The sequence below is a fragment of the Hemicordylus capensis genome, chromosome 2 (assembly GCF_027244095.1).
Source record: "Hemicordylus capensis ecotype Gifberg chromosome 2, rHemCap1.1.pri, whole genome shotgun sequence".
In the NCBI taxonomy this organism is placed as follows: domain Eukaryota; kingdom Metazoa; phylum Chordata; class Lepidosauria; order Squamata; family Cordylidae; genus Hemicordylus; species Hemicordylus capensis.
In genome coordinates, this window is record NC_069658.1 from 375,315,018 (window position 1) to 375,333,073 (window position 18,056).

The 18,056-nt window shown below is 46.9% G+C and overlaps 1 protein-coding gene across 1 annotated transcript; it reads right to left on the reverse strand.

The window, feature by feature from the left end:
• Positions 1-10,701: 10,701 nt before the first annotated feature.
• Positions 10,702-16,190, reverse strand: LOC128346089 (uncharacterized). The gene is made up of 2 exons (XM_053298983.1): positions 15,224-16,190; positions 10,702-12,710 (listed from the first exon to the last, which is right to left on the reverse strand). Exons 1-2 carry the CDS (start codon positions 15,717-15,719, stop codon positions 11,743-11,745), a joined length of 1,464 nt encoding a protein of 487 aa, XP_053154958.1. The 5' UTR covers positions 15,720-16,190; the 3' UTR covers positions 10,702-11,742.
• Positions 16,191-18,056: the final 1,866 nt, after the last annotated feature.

Below are 18,056 nucleotides of genomic sequence, written 5' to 3' on the forward strand. Positions count from 1 at the left end.
GCTCGGTTCTTGACTTGTTCTTTCTTGTAGGCATGCTTTGTTTCATTGGTGTTGAATAGTTTTGCGTTATTGACCATTTGAAGTGCATTTTCTTCACTGTCCTTGATATATTCTTCAAGGCCTCTTTTCTTTTCCTCTACTGTTTGATGGACTTGCAGCATTCCTCTTCCACCTGAGCTGCGAGGGAGGTAGAGCCTATTGACATCACTGTGGGGGTGCAGAGCATGATTGATGGTCATGATTTTCCTGGTCTTACGATCTAGCGTCTCTAGCTCTGCCTGGGTCCAGTCAATTATTCCTGCAGTGTATCTGATAACAGGTATAGCCCAGGTGTTTGTGGCTTGTATGGTGTTCCCGCCATTGAGTTTGGACTTGAGGATTTTTCTAACTCTCTTGATGTATTCACTTCCATTTTTTCTTTTAACTTCAGTGTGTGTGAGGTTATCCGCCTGGAGAATGCCCAAGTATTTGTAAGGTTCTTTCTCTTCCAGGTTCTGGATCTTGCTTCCATTGGGCAGTTCTATTCCGTCTGTTTTTGTTATTTTCCCTCTGTTCATTATTAATGCAGCACACTTGTCTAGTCCAAACTCCATTGCTATATCACTACTGAATATACGGACAGTGTTTAGCAGTGATTCGATTTCTGACAGGGACTTTCCATACAACTTCAGATCGTCCATGTACAGCAGATGGTTGATTTGACTTGACATTTTAGATGTTTGGTATCCGAGGCCTGTTTTGTTTAGTATTTGTGAAAGTGGGGTCATGGCGATTACAAACAACAGAGGGGATAGTGAGTCCCCTTGGAAAATGCCTCTGGAAAGTGTCTCGCCATTGATTGTTAACCGTGTACTCCACATGCTCATTGCTTTTTTTATAAATATCTGAATGTTTTTGCTGACACCAGTTGTTTCTAAACATTTTAGTATCCATGTGTGAGGCAATGAATCGAAGGCTTTCTTGTAGTCAATCCATGCAACACTTAGACTGGTTTTTCTTCTCTTGCAATTTTCTAAAATCATTTTGTCAATCAGCAGCTGGTCTTTTGTGCCTCTGGTGTTTGGGCAATTTCCTTTCTGTTCAACTGGAAGCTGTTTGTTAGTTAATAAAGGTTGCATCACTTCATCTGCTATTATTCCAGTTAATAATTTGAACATGGTTGGCAGACAGGTTATCGTTCTGTAATTACTTGGAACTGCACCTTTTGCTGGGTCTTTCATGATGATATGAGTTTTCCCAGTTGTTAGCCATTGTTCAATATGACCACCTTGCAAAATGTGATTGAACTGTTTTGATAGTTGTTTATGAAGGCTTGTTAGGTGTTTAAGCCAAAAGCTATGCAGTTCATCGTCGCCTGGAGCAGTCCAATTTTTAATTTTCTTTGCTCTTTCACTTATTTATTCTGGTGTTCTTATTAGATCTTGCATTTGTTGCATACATTTTTCGTCCTCTTTTACCCAGCCTGCTTTTTTATTATAATCTATTGGATTGTCCCATAATTTCCCCCAGAATTGCACTGTTTCTTCTTTATTTGGTGTTCCTATGTTTCGTGCAGTTTCTCCTTCTATGCTTTGGTAGAAACGTCTCTGATTCGACTGGAATTGGAGATTCTGCCTGTGTTGTGTAGTTCTGGCTTCATATCTGCTAATCTTCTTTGACACTGCTGTTATTTGCTGCTTTATTATTTCCAGGACTTCTCTAATTTTCCTTGAATCTAGGTGGTATTTTTGGATCAGATGCTGTTTGGTGTTTTCATTCTTCAGCTTCTTGTCTTTCATATCTTTCAATTTACTAGCATCTGATCTAAGCCTGGAGATTTTATTTTCTAATCTAATCTTCCATTTAGGTGATGTACTACTTTCTTTTTTTACAGGTCCATTGATCTTATATTCAAGCTCTTGTGTTGTTATTGTTGCTGCACTGTACATTAGTTGGTTTGTTCCTTGCAAACTATTGGTTGTTATTTCTGCAAGTGCAGCATTGACATCTTTTAATGCCTGAGCAAGTTGTTTTTTGGCAACTGTTTTTAGAGCTGGAAGTTGAACCCTGGCTGTGGTTTGTTTCATGTGCTCAGTTATTTTTTGCTTTAGTTCTTGTTGCTTTTCTGTTAAACGGCATTTGGGTTTTTGAGGTGAAGGCAAAGGGGAGGTTGCCTGGTTTTGATTTTGAAACAGTTCAGCAACAGTGGCATCCTCGATTTCCAACACCACCTCCACCTGCGCCTGAGCAACTTCTTCAGTTGGTGGTAACTCTTCTTCCATGTCTTGAGCCTGTGTCGCTCTTTGCGGTTCTTCCAGCTCAACTCCTGTGAATACTTTATTTCTTATTATGAATCTTCTCTGGTCTGCTAGCTTTTGTTCTGTTATTTCTGTATCTGGATGCTTCTCTTTCCAAATTTGGTACATTCTTTTTAAATAACCTCTTCTAGATGGACTAGACTTGTAATAGCAGATCATTATTTCCTTGTTGGCATTTTTCGTATATATTTTTTCGGTTAAGCCACGTTTCTTCCAGTAACTTTGCTGTCTTCAGCCCTAGTTGCTCAACTGAAGATCCTGAGTCCTGTTGCCCACTTGCCACCAGATGACAAGGGACTATAGCACCTGGCGCGGTCCTTGTTGACCCGGGCGACGACCGATCCGGTATAGATTTATTAAAGTTACGTCTCACCATATTGTTGATGGGAGAGGCACTCTTCATCTGGCTCCTCTGGTGAGACCTGTCCAATATCGTTGGACCTCAGGCATAGCTCTCACCTTCCTCAGAGCACCCAAGCCCCACAACTACACCAAGGTAGTGCCTCACTGGGGGTTATTATTAATTATTATTATTATTATTAAAGAGCTATAACCACAGCTTTCACAGAACTATACAGTGCAGGCCGGTAGATGTCACAACCAGCAATGACCTGTCTGTTTCGAGAAGAGTCTATGGCCACAGCAGCCATAAAAAAGCAAAGTCTCCAGTGTTATGAAAAGGAGATCACATCAGGATTTCTAAAATTAAAGGGGTTTTTGAGAAAGGTTATGAACAGAACTACACCACAGAATTGTTTATAGTGGAGCGGGTCATCAGAAAAGCTGAAAGGCCTGTCTATCTGCTAAAATACTACATGGGTGAGCCAGTTCTTGGGAGCTTCTATCTTGAAGAATTACAGAAAGTTAAAGCAGGAGAGGACAAACTGTACAGGGTTGGAAAAAATCTAGATACAAAAGGATGTGGCAAAGTAAAATGACATTTAGTGAAGTGGGCAGGGTGGCCTTACAAGTTTAATAGTTGGGTGCCTGCTTCAGACCTCCGCAATGGGTGATAGTGAGTTTTACATTACGCTCCCTAGTAATGCCAACAAGAAGGCATTTCCACAGAACATTAGCTCAGACTTCACCATCCAACAAGCCAGGCCACTGGATCTTCTCGGGGAGTGGGAAGTGGGGCTCTCGGAGATACAGTACCCATGCACTTGGGACACCATCACAGCAGATATCCCCTTTCAATATAGCAAGGGGTTAAAGAAATGGACCTTCTACTTACGAAAGCGGTATTACTCCTGCATTGCAGATTTGCTACACAATATGAATGAAATCACCAGCACCCAGAATGCTCTAGAGGGGGCATCCCTACTTTATGACCCTGTTACTAGAAATATTCAGTTTATGAGTCCTAACAATGCATTCACCTTTTCTGCAGGGGCAGAATTAGCAAACATATTAGGGATCCTTCCTGACACACACCCAAAAGCGTTGTCTTACCCATCAAGCATAGATAGTGGGGTCAAAACTCTGTTTGTTCATGATACACCCAGCAAAGGATTCCCTTTCCCTGCTGACACAACAGGGGGGTTCAACACTCTATTTGTTTATACAGACATTGTAGAATATCAGATAGTGAGAGACCACCATGTCCCACTTTTGCGAAGTATTACCATGAAGGGGCAGCACGGTGAGTGTGTTAACATTGTTTATGACAAGCCACATTACATCTCTGTGAGCAAGCACCACATTGACACAATCACGGTCCAGATAAAGTCAGACCAGGACAAATGTGTACCATTTCATTTTGGCAAGGTTATTGTGAAGCTACACTTTCACCCCAGGAGAGGACTACAACTTTAAAGGAAAAGAAAAATGGCAATTCTGAAAAGATATGGCGACCCTGCCCTTTACAAGAGCTATTACAGGGCCCAGGCTGGAAGCATCCTTCCTGGTTTCATGGGGGTCCCAGTCATGTATGGGGCAGGAATTGGTGGTATATTTAGGATCCTTTTCAGGAAAGCTGTTCCTCTTTTGAGACGGGGTCTGGAAATCATTAAGCCACACATTAAAACAGCAGCGTGGGGGATTGCTAAAGACATAGTGGGGCACACCTCCCAGGCTGTTCTGAACAAGATGGATCATGCCTCTTCCTCACAAGGGGGGTCAGGACTCATGTATATCAAAAGAAAATGAAAAGCATCATGGGTGCAGCTATCAAGGCCTCCCCAGCTTCTTAAAAGAAAAGAGGTGAGCCTGAAAAAGCCTCAGAAGCATCAAAGGCATCCTAAGGGGAAGGGGAAATGTGCTCCTGGTGACATCTTTTAAGTCATAATGGCTTTTATACACTGCAGCTCCGAAGAACGCATGAAATCAGAACCGGACCTTTTCCAAATCGCACCAACACAAACAAGTATTGAGAGAAGCGTATATGTCGAGGTGCCACTGCTTACCGCACTGACAGACACGGCATCTCTGGACTTCTTCATTGCCGGGACTGGAGATTTTTACCTGGATTTGAATAACACGCTTTTATATGTGTGTTGTAAAATTGTCAAGGAGGATGGAACCAACCTGGCACAGGATTCTGCTGTGGGGCTAGTGAACTACCCAACTGCCGCCATGTTTAGCCAGGTGGATGTGACCCTGGGAGACCATCTTGTCAGTCAGAGCAGTAGCACCTACCTCTACCGGGCTTTCATTGAAGCGATTATGCATTACAGTGAGGTCACTTTATCTACACAATTTTCAACTGGCTTATTTTATAAGGACGCCCCAGGGTTCCATGAGATAATGGCATTAGATGGAGCGAACAATGGGTTTATTGACAGAGTCTCCTTTACATCTGAAAGTTGGAAGGTGGACCTGTTGGGACACCTACACACAGATCTTATGTTTCAAGAAAAACTGCTTTTAAACAGCGTAGATGTGGAAATTAAACTAACGCGTAACAAGGACACATTCTGTCTGATGGCAGGTGGAGCTAACCCCTGCTACAGGCTGCAAATTTTGTCGGCATCCCTCTTTATCAAGAAATGTTCCCTGAACCCTGCTGTGCGGTTAGCACACGCTGAGGCGTTGCTCACAGCCAATGCAAAATACCTGGTGGACCGTGTGAGTATGAAAGTGTTCAGTATTCCCGCTGGAAGTCGTGTCTGCAATCAGGAGAATTTGTATTTAGGATGGTTGCCAAAAACTGTCATCATCGGTTTTGTGGAACGATCCATTTAGTGGGTCATATACCAAAAAACCCTTTAATTTCAAGTATTATGACATTAACTTTGCCTGCCTCTATATGGATAGTACCCCAGTACCCATGAAACCTTACCAGCCAGACTTCACAGCACGTAATTATGTCCGTGAGTATATGGGACTGGTACAGGTCACTGGCAAGCACCTAGAAGACAAACCACTGCTCATTAATAGGGAAGAATATGGGAAAGGCTACACACTGTTTGCATTTGATCTAACGCCTGACCAAGAATGTGGGGGCCACTATTCCCTGATTAAAGCAGGGAATCTGAGCGCCAAAATACGCTTTGGCAGACCACTTCAAATGACCATCAATATGATTGTGTATGCAGTATTTGACAACCTCATTGAGATAAACCACAGGAGGGATGTACTGTTCGACTATATGTAATATGGATAGCATACAGCTAACACGCGTGCTGTCTGCAAGCCCCTGCACCCAAAAGACTTTTTTTGAGTTTTTCCTAGTGACTGGTTACCTAGAAAGAGACTGCTACAAAGACCTGTGGGTCTTGTAGTGAACCCCCCCCATAACCTCCTGGAAGAGCACTGGCTAGCCATCTACCTGACAGAGGACAGCCAGGGAGAGTTTTTTGATTCTTATGGACACCCCCCAAATCACCCACGGTTTCCCAATGCTGTAATGAATTTTTTAAAGAAAAAATGCCTCTAAGACAGTCTTTCAACCCTGACAGCTCCAAGCTCCTGATTCTGTGACCTGCAGCTACCACTGTGTGTTCTTTCTACAGCAGAGGGGTAGGGGTTTAACATTTAAGCAGATTCAAGTATTGTATTCAGGGGATTTAGAAATAAATGACCAAATGGTTGAGCTGTATGTTAAGAAAAAGAAATGCATGCCCAGACAGGCCCCAAATTGTTTTCAAAACACACAAGTGTGTGGATCTTGTACTGATTTTCACAGTACAATAAAGTAAGCCTTGAGGACTTTTAAAAGAGTATATGTGTGTGTTCCTTACCCGCAAATCAACAACTACCAGCCTGTAAAATATATTTCAGAGAAAAATTTTATTTGACAGTTTTTGTTATACACACACACACACACACACACACATATATATCTACACACATAAACAAAAACTGTCAAATAAATTTTTGAGTTCTAGGAACTCTGCAAAGATTTTGTTAAACAAGTTGAGGCAGAATGCCGCAGTTACAGCGTGGGATGAGAGGGGCCATTTCGTCTATAAGGGAGCCGCTGTTGAGGGTTCCAACATGGTGGACCTGACCAAAGCATTCACCCAAGTTCATGCACTGCATTCCAAATGCTCCCCTAAAGGCTGGGATCTGTTCATGAGTATATATATCAGGCTACAACTGGAGCCAGTGAGTTCTCACGGGTATTTTAGAAGTCCTGGGTGTGGGAGTTAAGGGTAGAGAGCTAGCTACAGGATTAGGGTTCTTCACATGCTCTAAAAACTCCCTGCTGGTATGGTTTCCTGCAACAGAGGTAGGGACATTTAACTCTGCCAAACCACTCATGAACAGATCCCAGTCTTTAGGGGAGCATTTGGAACGCAGTGCATAAACTTGGGTGAATGCTTTGGTCAGGTCCACCATGTTGGAACCCTCAACAGCGGCTCCCTTATAGACGAAATGGCCCCTCTCATCCCATGCTGTAACTGCGGCATTCTGCCTCAACTTGTTTAACAAAATCTTTGCAGAGTTCCTAGAGCGCACAGGCAAAGTGTCCAAGATCTCTTGAAAGGAAGGGTCAGAGCTATGTGGAACTTCAGCAGCAGGCATCTCGGGTTGTGGTAGAAACAGGTTTAGTTTTCGGCATCACCCAGCCTCACATGTGTTAAATATTTTTGAAGTAGACCCTCATAAAGTTTAGCCTTTTCATATTCTGTTAAGTCAGACCTCTGAAGAACTCCTTGCATTTCAGTGTCTAAAGCATAGATTGTAGCCACTCTGGTATTTTCCTCCTTAGGAGGAGGGTTCCCTTTTAGCAGATCTAGCTGGTGTTTGGGGACCAAGTACATCTTTTCCGCATACTCCATTATTGTTTGGTTAAAAGGCTTGTTATCAAAGGAATTGCAGTGCTTAACAGCGGTGCAAGAAACCCTCCAGACTGCTTGACCAAAAGTTTCTTCTTTCTCAGAGATATGCTCTTGTTACTCAGCTTGTTAATTAATCCACATTTTTTTCTTAGCACATGTGCTTGGTGTGGAGACAATGGAATATTCCCTTTTAAGGTGTTCAGGGCAATCCCGGATATGGCTGATATTAAATCATCAGAAGCTGCACATAGTATGGCCTTCCTCTGACGTGGTGAGGCCTTAATAAGGAGTTTTAAGAGGGCAAGGTTTCTCTTCACGCAGGTAGACATGTCTCAATGCAGTGGATTAACAGGAATAACTGTGAAAGCATCAGTGTGTGCCCCTTTTGTATCCCCCCTGTGGTTTTTTCTTGATGTATACAACAGGCCAGTCAGGAGGGAAAAGACCAGTTCTGACCCTATAATCCTCAGGAGTTCTAGGGTTTAGATCCACAACTAAGTAGCCATAAGGTTCCCGTGTGGCATCATGGTAAGCCTCTGTGAAATAGCTGATATTCCCGGGGGAAATCTGGCGTGCCAAATTAATGATCTGTAATTTATCCCTCGAGTGTTTAAAGAGCACAATATACTTGGCATTAAGGCTTATGGTACGGGCAGATTTCCCTTTATAGAAAACATTCTGTGTGATGAGAAAAACGCTCAGATTCCTGTGGTGAACAAACTCTGTGAAAGCGCGTTCAATTTGTTGACTGTCAGATGAAGCACTCATCAGTTCACCCAGAACAAGAAAACAGACTGGGGTAACAACTCATCATCATCAGTTTTCTCAGGCATACCTTCTACAAACTTTATCATAGGGTATTTACAGAGCATTTGTTTTACTGCAGTTACTAGGTCCTGCAAGGATGGCAGAGAAGGGGTGTTGCCAGCGAGCATCCATTTTTAATACACATATGGTATAGTCTAAAAATCCTCAATGATGATGCGCTTATCAAATACCACTCTCTGTGTCTTCCTCAAAAGCCATGTTTCTATCTGCCACCTCTTCTTATTTCTAACTATACCATTCTGTCTACCACGATCTTGTGTGCAGGACCCTTTTCCAAAATGTAGGGGAAAAACCAGACCTTTAAGACTATCAAAGTTAATCTTTTGATAGATACTCACATTCAGAGTAATCCCCTTGACATTTATACAGGATGCACCCCCAGGCAGCTTGTAGCCATTAGATTTAGGACCTGTGCTCACAAACCCTGTTATGTACTGGTCTGATGGCAGTTCATTTGTCAGCTCCCCTAAAAAGTTTCCAAGGGGAGGGTTGTACTCCCCCTTGCAAGACACATAGATCACAGAATCTGTGTCGTGGTACATGCATCGTTACTCTAGTTTCTCCATGATAGAGTACAAATGCAGGCGTGCATATGATGTTGTAAAACATGCTAGAAAAACATTTGTGTTACCTGGTGAGACTATACGATCTTTTGCATCTTTCCAAGACATACAACATGTACCATCATCAAGGAATTCACACATAGAGACCTCATAGCTATCTGAAAAGAGGTACTGGAAAAGCTCATTAGGTTTTTTCACTATGGAGGTCCTAGGGAGGTTTATCCTCTGAGCAAATTTCCCCCACAAGAAATTTAAGAACAGCTTGGCTATTTGGCATTTAGCAGGGTTGGCTTCAACCAGCTTGGGGCATAAACACCCCCTTTCTTTCTTATAATACTCATCAATGTATCTCTCTCTGTCCACCCTGCTAAAATACTCTGCGGGATAGCCAGAATACTCCTGCTTCAACTGGAGAAATGTTTTGACGTACTCTGAAAAGAGTCTGTCAGACCTCCTTTCAAAATGCCAAACCTCATAGATCTGTGCCACCCTGTACCCTTTAGCCACAGCAACCTCCAATTCCACTGTGCACCATGTGCCCACCAGCGCCCTTTCCTCATCATTGTGGCTACAGTGCTCCAACTGTTGTAAGTCTGCACAGAGCCTGCACAGGGGAAACATGAGCTTCCCGTTCACCTTGACAGGTAGGATAGGGAAAAAGAGACTCTGTGGTGGGTAAACCTTCACCTTGGCAATTCCAAAATACTCAGAGAATGGCCTAAAATTATCATAAATTACTTCAGGATGGCCTGTAGGAAACTGGTGATTTTGCATAATAAAAGGATAGAGAGAGGTAAAGTCCGAGTAATGAATCTGTTCTCCCTCCTTAGCCTCATAATACAGATGTACACAACCAGTCCTGCCCCCAAACAGCGCATCTCTAGGTTCCAGAGGTTCTGGAAACTGTTGCTGCTTCAGAAAATCTATCACCTTCTGATCTCCCTTGACCATATCAGTCCACTCATGCTCCCATATACAGTGGACTTCAAACCCCAATCATTTTAGGACATCTGTCTTCCTCTCACTAGCATTGTAGAGAAAACCATAGGTTTCCGACAACATAGGGTGTTGTCTGTGTGTGGGATAACAGGTTAGACACCCATGATAAAAACACCCGTTAAATTCAAAGGCAAGTTTCTTTCCTCCATTCACAGAATAGCCATCTAAATAATATGCCTTAACACACCCTGATGCCTCCTGCAGCTCCTGAGGAATATCAACCTTAAACTCACCCCCTTTCAGAGCATGCTGAATATGTATGTTTTCCCTGTGGGCCATGTATTCCAACCATTGAATGGACAGAGTTGAGAATCCTTTGCACTGATTATGGTAATTGTCTGGGGCCGGTATGGCGATCTCTTTATCCTTCAGATACTTGTAACGGTACATTCTTAAACACACACTAGCAAGTGTAGGGTATTGGAAGGGGTCGATACCCACCATCACCCTGTTAGTTTTCTTCCCCTTAGGTTTATCAACTACATCCCATGTCATCTCAACCAATTCATGTCTATATTTTGTACAGGCTGCATCAAGATGTCTATGTCTTTCTGACAGTAATAGGCCAATTCCTTCTGCATGTCAAATGTCTTTGATTTGTTTTCCTCATACCACTTAATGAATTCTTCCCTATCTGCAGGTTTCATAGTGTCCACACCATAGTACGTGGGTTCTGGCATATTGTTCCCAGACCCTAGCCCAAGAAGACACAGAGACATTTTATGGGTGAAAAATGGGCCACGCTTTATTTAAAGAACTACAACAGGCATGGCGGACTGAACACCAGGTGATTAATCACCGTCAGAAAACAGTGCGGGCCCCTAGGCATGGGCTAGGATTCAGACATCCTGCCCATCACCAAACTGGGCGACACACCCTGGCTCAGAAAAGAGGCAGGTACATCCCACCCAATTCCTTCAAAGCCAACCACCCCCTTTAGAAGAGGGGATCTGGACAGCTCCAGGTCTTCACCCCCCGGACCGCACAGCCCAAAGGTTGGAGAAGCCCTGAAGCAGGTTTCATGGCAATCAATTTCTCCCCATGCTGCACAGGCCACAAAGGAATGATTGACCAATCAACCTTTAAATATCCAAGGGTGCTCACCGATATTCTATACCACACTTACCCCTCAGCCCGCACTGTTACTGCCACACAGGGAGGTTAGCCATCGGTTGACCTCCCTGCCCCACACCTGCCTAAAAGTTCAGCAAGCCCCCGCTGGATGTTTTGTAAATACAAATCACAGCCATACTCAGAAAAATGCACGCCATCAGGGCGGTATAGCTCGGGGAAGCGAGCGGCCAAGTCAGGCTGCTGCACAATGCCCCCTCGGGCCGACACCACCATCTTACCAATTGCGGCTGAGGCTTTTCGCCGTGCCTTTTCCAGGGCCAACCCAGAATGGGCGCCCCGCCAAACTCTACGTTAGAGCCAATTAACCAATTAACCCAAAGAATGTACACCCCCGGCATCCATTTGCGCCAAACAGCCAAATCTGAGGAGGCTTGCTGAACGATAGCCAGGCCAGTTTGCTGGCCCAAATCGTTCTCACCCAAATGCAAAACTATAACTTGGGGCACAGGGAAGCTAGCTAAATGTCCCCTAACAGCGGGAAGCAGCTGGTTCCAAAGCATACCCCGCATACCCAACCAATACACTGATGCTCGTTGACCAAACCCCAACTGCGAGCCCCAGTGGGAGGTGCTGGCCCGCTTGAAGGCCCAGAAGACCAGCGAATGGCCACACATCAGAACCCAGACAGGAGCCGCTACCCCGCCAGCACCTGCCAAGAGAAAACAACAATTCAATAGTGGCTAGTAGAAACCGCTGTCAGCGCACATATCGCCTGACCGCCACGGACTTCCACCGCCCTATCTTCCGCACTTCGGCCTCTTGTAGGCTCATTCGGGTGGCAGTAGTAGCTGCCCCAATACGAAAAGAATGTAAAGTAAGTCCCATCAAAGGGATTCTGGCGGCCCCAAGGGCCTTCTTTATCACTGCTAAAAATTGGTACTGGGTAAGCGGAGACTGGTCTGCGTGAACAAACAAACACCCCCCAGAGGCAGGCCCCAGTCCCACATAATGCCGCACGGCAGCTACCGGACAAAGAAATGGGTCCATGGCCGCTGCCAAGCGCACAAGCTGACCCTTGCCCTGCTGATCCGTCTTGGAGCGGCGGAGGAATAACTGGGCTTCCCCTTCACAGATTGACAGATTGGCAAATTGTAAGCAGCGGTCTCTGGGAGAACCCCGACTGTGTGGCAACAGCTCCCCAGGCCGGAATGCGCTGAAGAAGGCAACCGATACTGCTGCTTGAAACAGGGAGACTTCCCAGGGGTCAGCACAGCACTCAGCCAAGTGGCCAAGCACGGCAGCCACCATATCCAGTGTAAAAGGGCGTCTGGAATCACCCGAACCAGTATCCCCCCTGGCCCAGCCCTCAAGCATACGCCTCATGCAGGGGTCAGATGAATAGTCGGCAACCCCTTTAGTCTGGGCTTCGAAGGCCAAAGCAGCCAAATAGCCCCCCAAGGTGGATACAGCACACCCAGCCCTATGCAACGTGACCAAGAACTGTTGTAGGTGACCTACGGGCACAGGCCAAACCTCATCCAAACCTGCAGCCCTTCGAAACAGGGAAAAAGCCTCAAGCTTAGTTGTGTAGCTTGCTCTAGTGCTGGGCGCCAAGGATGCTGCTATGGCCTGCTGTGCTTCGACCTGCCAAGCTGCCACAGAAAGGCAGGCATAGGATCCGGGTGCAACGCGGCCTCGAGGGCTAACTCTCTGAACCTGTTTACCTGGAAACGAGACAGAGCATCAGCTATGTCATTCCGGATCCCGGGGACATGGCGGGACCGAAAAAGGATGTTAGCCCGGAGGCATTGCAAAACTAAGGCCCGCACGAGGCCCATAACCCTCGGAGAATGGGAGGTCTGTGTGTTGACTACCTGTACCACCGCCTGGTTGTCACACCAGAACCTAACAGATGAGTTGGCAAACTCATGGACCCAAATGTGTACCGCCACCACGATTGGAAAAAGCTCTAAAAAGGTTAAGTCCTTAACTATCCCCTGCTCTATCCACTCAACAGGCACACCAGCGACCCCTGAAATCGATTCCAAACCCTGCACCGCCTGCAGCGTCCGAATGGACCTGCAAATCAGCTTCCAAAAGTAGCTCGCTCCTCCAGAAAGTAACCCCATTAAATTCCAGCAAAAAAGACTCCCAGAGTGCCAGGTCAGCCCGTACAACTTCAGTAATCCTCACCCGATGGTGGGGGCCCCGAAGTCCAACTGTCAGGTCACATAACCTCCGCAGAAAAGCCTGGCCGGGAGCCACGACTTTACAGGTGAAGTTGAGATGCCCAGCTACCACCTGGAGCTCCCTAAGGGAAGCCTTACGGGACCGCCCCAAAGCCCTAACTAATTCCAAGAGGACTAACAGCTTCGCTCGAGGTAACCTAGAGCAACCTGTGATCGTATCCAGCGCAATTCCCAGGAAGGAGAGCTGCGTGACCGGCCCTTTGGTCTTATCCTTCGCCAGAGGAACCCCAAGCTTATCCGCCAGATCCATAAAGGACCGCAGCAAGTGCTGGCATTCATTGGAACCCCCCCCCCGCCAACAAAAAGAAAATCGTCTAGAAAATGAGCCGTGGATAGAAGGCCCGCCCGCCGTCTGACTGCCCACTCGAGGAAGGTGCTAAAAGCCTCAAAGGCAGCACAGGAAATTGAGCAACCCATTGGCAGGGCCAGGTCGAAATAGAACCAGCCAGCGAATGCGAAGCCCAGCAGCTCGAAATCATCAGGGTGAACGGGCAGCAGGCAGACTCAATATCGCACTTGGCCAAAAGGGCCCCGGGCCCTTTGTTCCTAACCACCCTAACAGCCTCATCAAAAGAAGTATAATGCACTAAACACAGGCTATCAGGGATGCCGTCATTGACAGACGACCCCCTGGGATGAGACAGGTGATGAATCAACCTAAACTCACCTGGGACCTTTTTGGGAATGACCCCCAATAGCGAGACCCTTAAACTGGGAAAAGGAGGGGTATCAAACGGGCCCAGCACCGTTCCTGCAGCCACTTCTTTATTGATTTTCTTCCACACTACCTCCTCCTTTCCCACCACGGATTTGAGTTTGCGAGGTTTACCATGCCCACAGTGGGAAAAAGAAGGAATCCTGAAACCATCTTTGAAGCCGCGAAACAGATAAGCAGCCGCAGAACGGTCAGGATAATCCAACAGCAGCTGTTCCAAAACTTCAAGCCTGATGGGGCTGGGACCCTTTACCCGGAGGGATGGGGAGGGGCCTCCCCTCTTGTTATTTCCGGGATGGAAATGAGACCCGGACGCCCCGAACGTAGCCCTAGGGCAGGCTGCGCTGGAATGCTTTGCCCCGCAGAAACCACAGGCGTGCTTAAAGTGGCAGGGGGATCGGGAACACTTGCCATGAGTGTTATACTCCCAACAGACCAGGTGGGGTTGAACCCACTACTGGCCTGTCCCTGACGCGGCCGAAACTCCAGATGGCCTGGATAACAAGTGCCCACTGTCAGAGCGGTCCCCATCAACCGGACGGGCTGGGGACATGATTACCAGCCATAATTCCTGAAGGGGAGTATCCCATGGCAATGAGGGATCCAAAGCTGCCCACATGCAGAAGCTTTCATCATACCAATCCAAGAGGATCCTGCGAAATCAGAAACTGCCCTATGAATAATGTCCATGTACTTCAGTAAAGCAGGACCCCGAGCCAGCTGAGCCTGGATTATCACGCCCATATAAATAGTGAAGCCGTATAACCAGTTATTCCAGGTCTTTTCAACTGGTTTCCGTTTAGTGGCCTCATGCTCCTTACAAGACTCCCCTTCTTTATGCTTGACTTCTGGTTCCCTGAACAGTAAACTAAAGATATCCACATATTCCCCCTTAAGAATCTTCTCCTTAGTCGCAGGGAGCAAGTGGTCCCCTAGGGGGAGCCCCATACCCCTGTAGGGGGCATGCTGGGTCGAGGGGAGAATTCCCATGGGGTAGTAACCCGGCCAGCCCCCAGCATCTGGCGCCACAACGGGAACAACCCCAGAAGGAGGCAACATATTCCCCACAGGCCTAATCCCCTCCAAACCTGTTCTGCCGCACCTTGCAAACCTGCAGTAACCCCAGGGAAGGGTAACAGGAAACCCGAACCCCATGCTTGTGTATAGGGGGACCAGTACCGGGCTGGTCCCCATCCCCCCATGGCAGGAATCGGCCAGGGAACAGCAGGCCACTGGCCGGTGTCGCTGGGGTGTGTGGGTGTTGCTGGCTCACCCGGGGCCATTGGCAGGGACGGGTCTGCAGGCGGCTGATCCATAGGTGTAGCGGGCTGAGATGGTGAAGGCAGGGGCAACGCCGAAACTCGATCCCCAGGCAGAGGAAGCGGCAATGCGGGAGTGGGCTGTCCTGGTGCCTGTCTGCTTGGCGTAGCTGGAACTTCGGGTTCCAGAGGAGGAACTGGGCCAGCAGGGGTCCCGCCTTTTTCCAGGGCCTCCAACCTGCTAGAGAGAGATGTTAACAACTGGCTCTTAACAGACCCCCTAGTACGCCGAGGAACCTTGGGAGGTGGCACCCCACCCCCACCAGAGGGCCCATCACCTTTATCAGAAGGCATGGCCCTGGCCTTTTCCAATGCTTCCATCCTGCTAATCAACCCGTGAATCAGAGACATTTCCTCATCTTCCTCATCCGAGGAAGAGGGCGGAGGGGCAGGCCTCTTGGGTTGCTGGATAGGCCACCCCCCTTTTTTTTCCTTAGCCTTCCTAGGCATACTGCTACCACTTTCGTATCCCAGGCCCACGTGGCCTAACTGAAAAAAGCAAGCCCCTTTTTCCTGGGCCAAGCCCTGGCTAACAGGAGGACTCCCTGCTACCCTTGCTCAAGGCAGGGATACCCCACCCCAACAGCCTACCAAGCTTAATTGCCCAGGCACCAAGGGCCCCGTGGACACCGTGAAAGGAGGGATAACTTTGAAGCAAAGAAAGAAGAAAGGAAGAAAGCACCACTGCTGGTCAGGCCGTTCACGCGACAACCACCACCCAACCAGCTGAGGTCCCCACAAACCAGGAGGGCCAAGGCCCTGTCGTTGTTGCCAATCCCTGTGCCGCGAAAAGGCCTGACGCCGGTGCGGCCTGGTGCCGATGCGGCCGCCTCTCCTCCGCCGACTGGGCTGACCCAGGTGCTGCTGTGGCAATCCCCGTGACAGGCCCCAAACCGCCCGAGAACGCTGCCCTCCGCGACAGCCAAGCCGCCGAATGCCTCCTCGCCTGCGCCCGGGCGCACCCCTCCCAAATGCTGCTAAGGAAGGAGCTTAACTAGGGAGCTCCTTCCTCGACGAACTCAAGTAGCAAACTGAGGAGAAGAGTACAGAACGGCCAATTGCCGACCGAAACCACACACCCCCCCCAGCCCGGAACAGCCAATCGGGCTGCTTCTTGGCCTCGTGCAGAGCCGGGCTGGGACAAGCACCCTCCCCCCAGCACGAGGCAGAGGGGAGGGGGATTCCCAATATATATATCATTTTCTTTTTTATTAAAGAAATGTGGGAAATAACCCTTACAACCCTGAAAACCCATAGCTTTGGGGAGCTTTGCTAGGGCCATGGGCAGATTGCAAAGGGAATATAAATTTTATGTTATTATTTTTAACTGTTATACATAGTAGTTTCCCCCCCCCCCCGAGTGAGCAGATCTACATTGAGACCTTCTTTGATTAGCTCTCCCAAGATGAGAATTCCATCATAGTCTCTCGAGTTATGGGCTATAGAACTACAACCCTTAAAGCTACTGTCTGATGTGAATTTTATTACAAACTCTTGCAAACATGAGTCCCCCTTAAATTCCCAATCTTCCCCTTGGGGGCCCCACTTTTCCCAACCTTTCTGTTTCTCTTGATATGCTTTAACAGGATCCACCGTCTCCCCTTGAAAAGCCCTGGCATAAATATTGTTTGGCACGTGGACCCCATCCTCCTGCCTGCATTCGCAGTCATAAAAAACATATTTTACAGATAGTTCAGGGTACTGTAAATGTGGAATGTAACACTCATGTTCTTCCCCACGGCAAAGGTACTCGTAGCATACATGACACTGTTTTCCCCTACAGGGGCGTTCATCTTCATGATCTGCCTCTACATAATGGCAGCACTTATCACATAGTTCTCATGGGATGCATTCTACCCACCCCATTGCAGAGAGCTTCTTATGCCTTCCTAGACATCTTGCATTCAGGGCATCTGATTATTCGCCCTACACGTTTTACACACCCTGTGTCCAAACAGTGGTGGCACTTCATCAAACAGTCATGGCTGTGTGCATAGGGTGTGTAACGAACATAACAAAAATTTCTGGAGCCAAAAAAACCTTTGATGTTCTTAACCCCATAATAGTGAGCATTATGAAGTAACAGAAAACAGGTTTTGAGGTATTTCTGTTCAGGAGCTTTAAAAACACTCCATACAGAAGATTCCCATTGTACAACCACAATATTGACCTTCATGTGAGTCTCTATGGTTTTCACAACTGCAAAAGACACTTCTTTTTGCTCACCCCACCCAAGATCCCTGTACAGTTTTTGTTTTTTTTTGGACCTTCTTTTATCTGTGTAGCGGTAGCTCTCTCATCTAGAACAGCCATGAGACTCACTGCAAAGCAGAGTGCTGTATTAGGCATGGGTACATCTATCAGGTGCAGCCTCTTTTTCTGTATAATGCTGTTATAGGGTATTGATTTTATATGCCTGAGTCCGGCTCCTCATGGGGGTGTAATGACAATCACAGACAGTGTTAATGCCCCATCAGCTAAAATTTGAGCATAACTTTGAAGCAAATTAGATATAGCACTTAAGAAAGTTTCAGCATTCAGATGCCCTGCCTGCTTCCTTGCAGAGTAAAGGGAGTTTGAAATTCCTGGCCCTCGCAATCTGAGCTGAACAAAGTCCCCTGGTTCTATATGGTTGTTTATATTGTCCAGAACCCTTTGAACAGCAGAATACATCCCCAATAGTGCATCACGAAAGGAGTGTACTCTGTCCAAATTCACAAACTTGAATTCATAATACATTTCAATGCCATTAAAGCATGCATAGTTCCTATTATAATGTCGAATAAA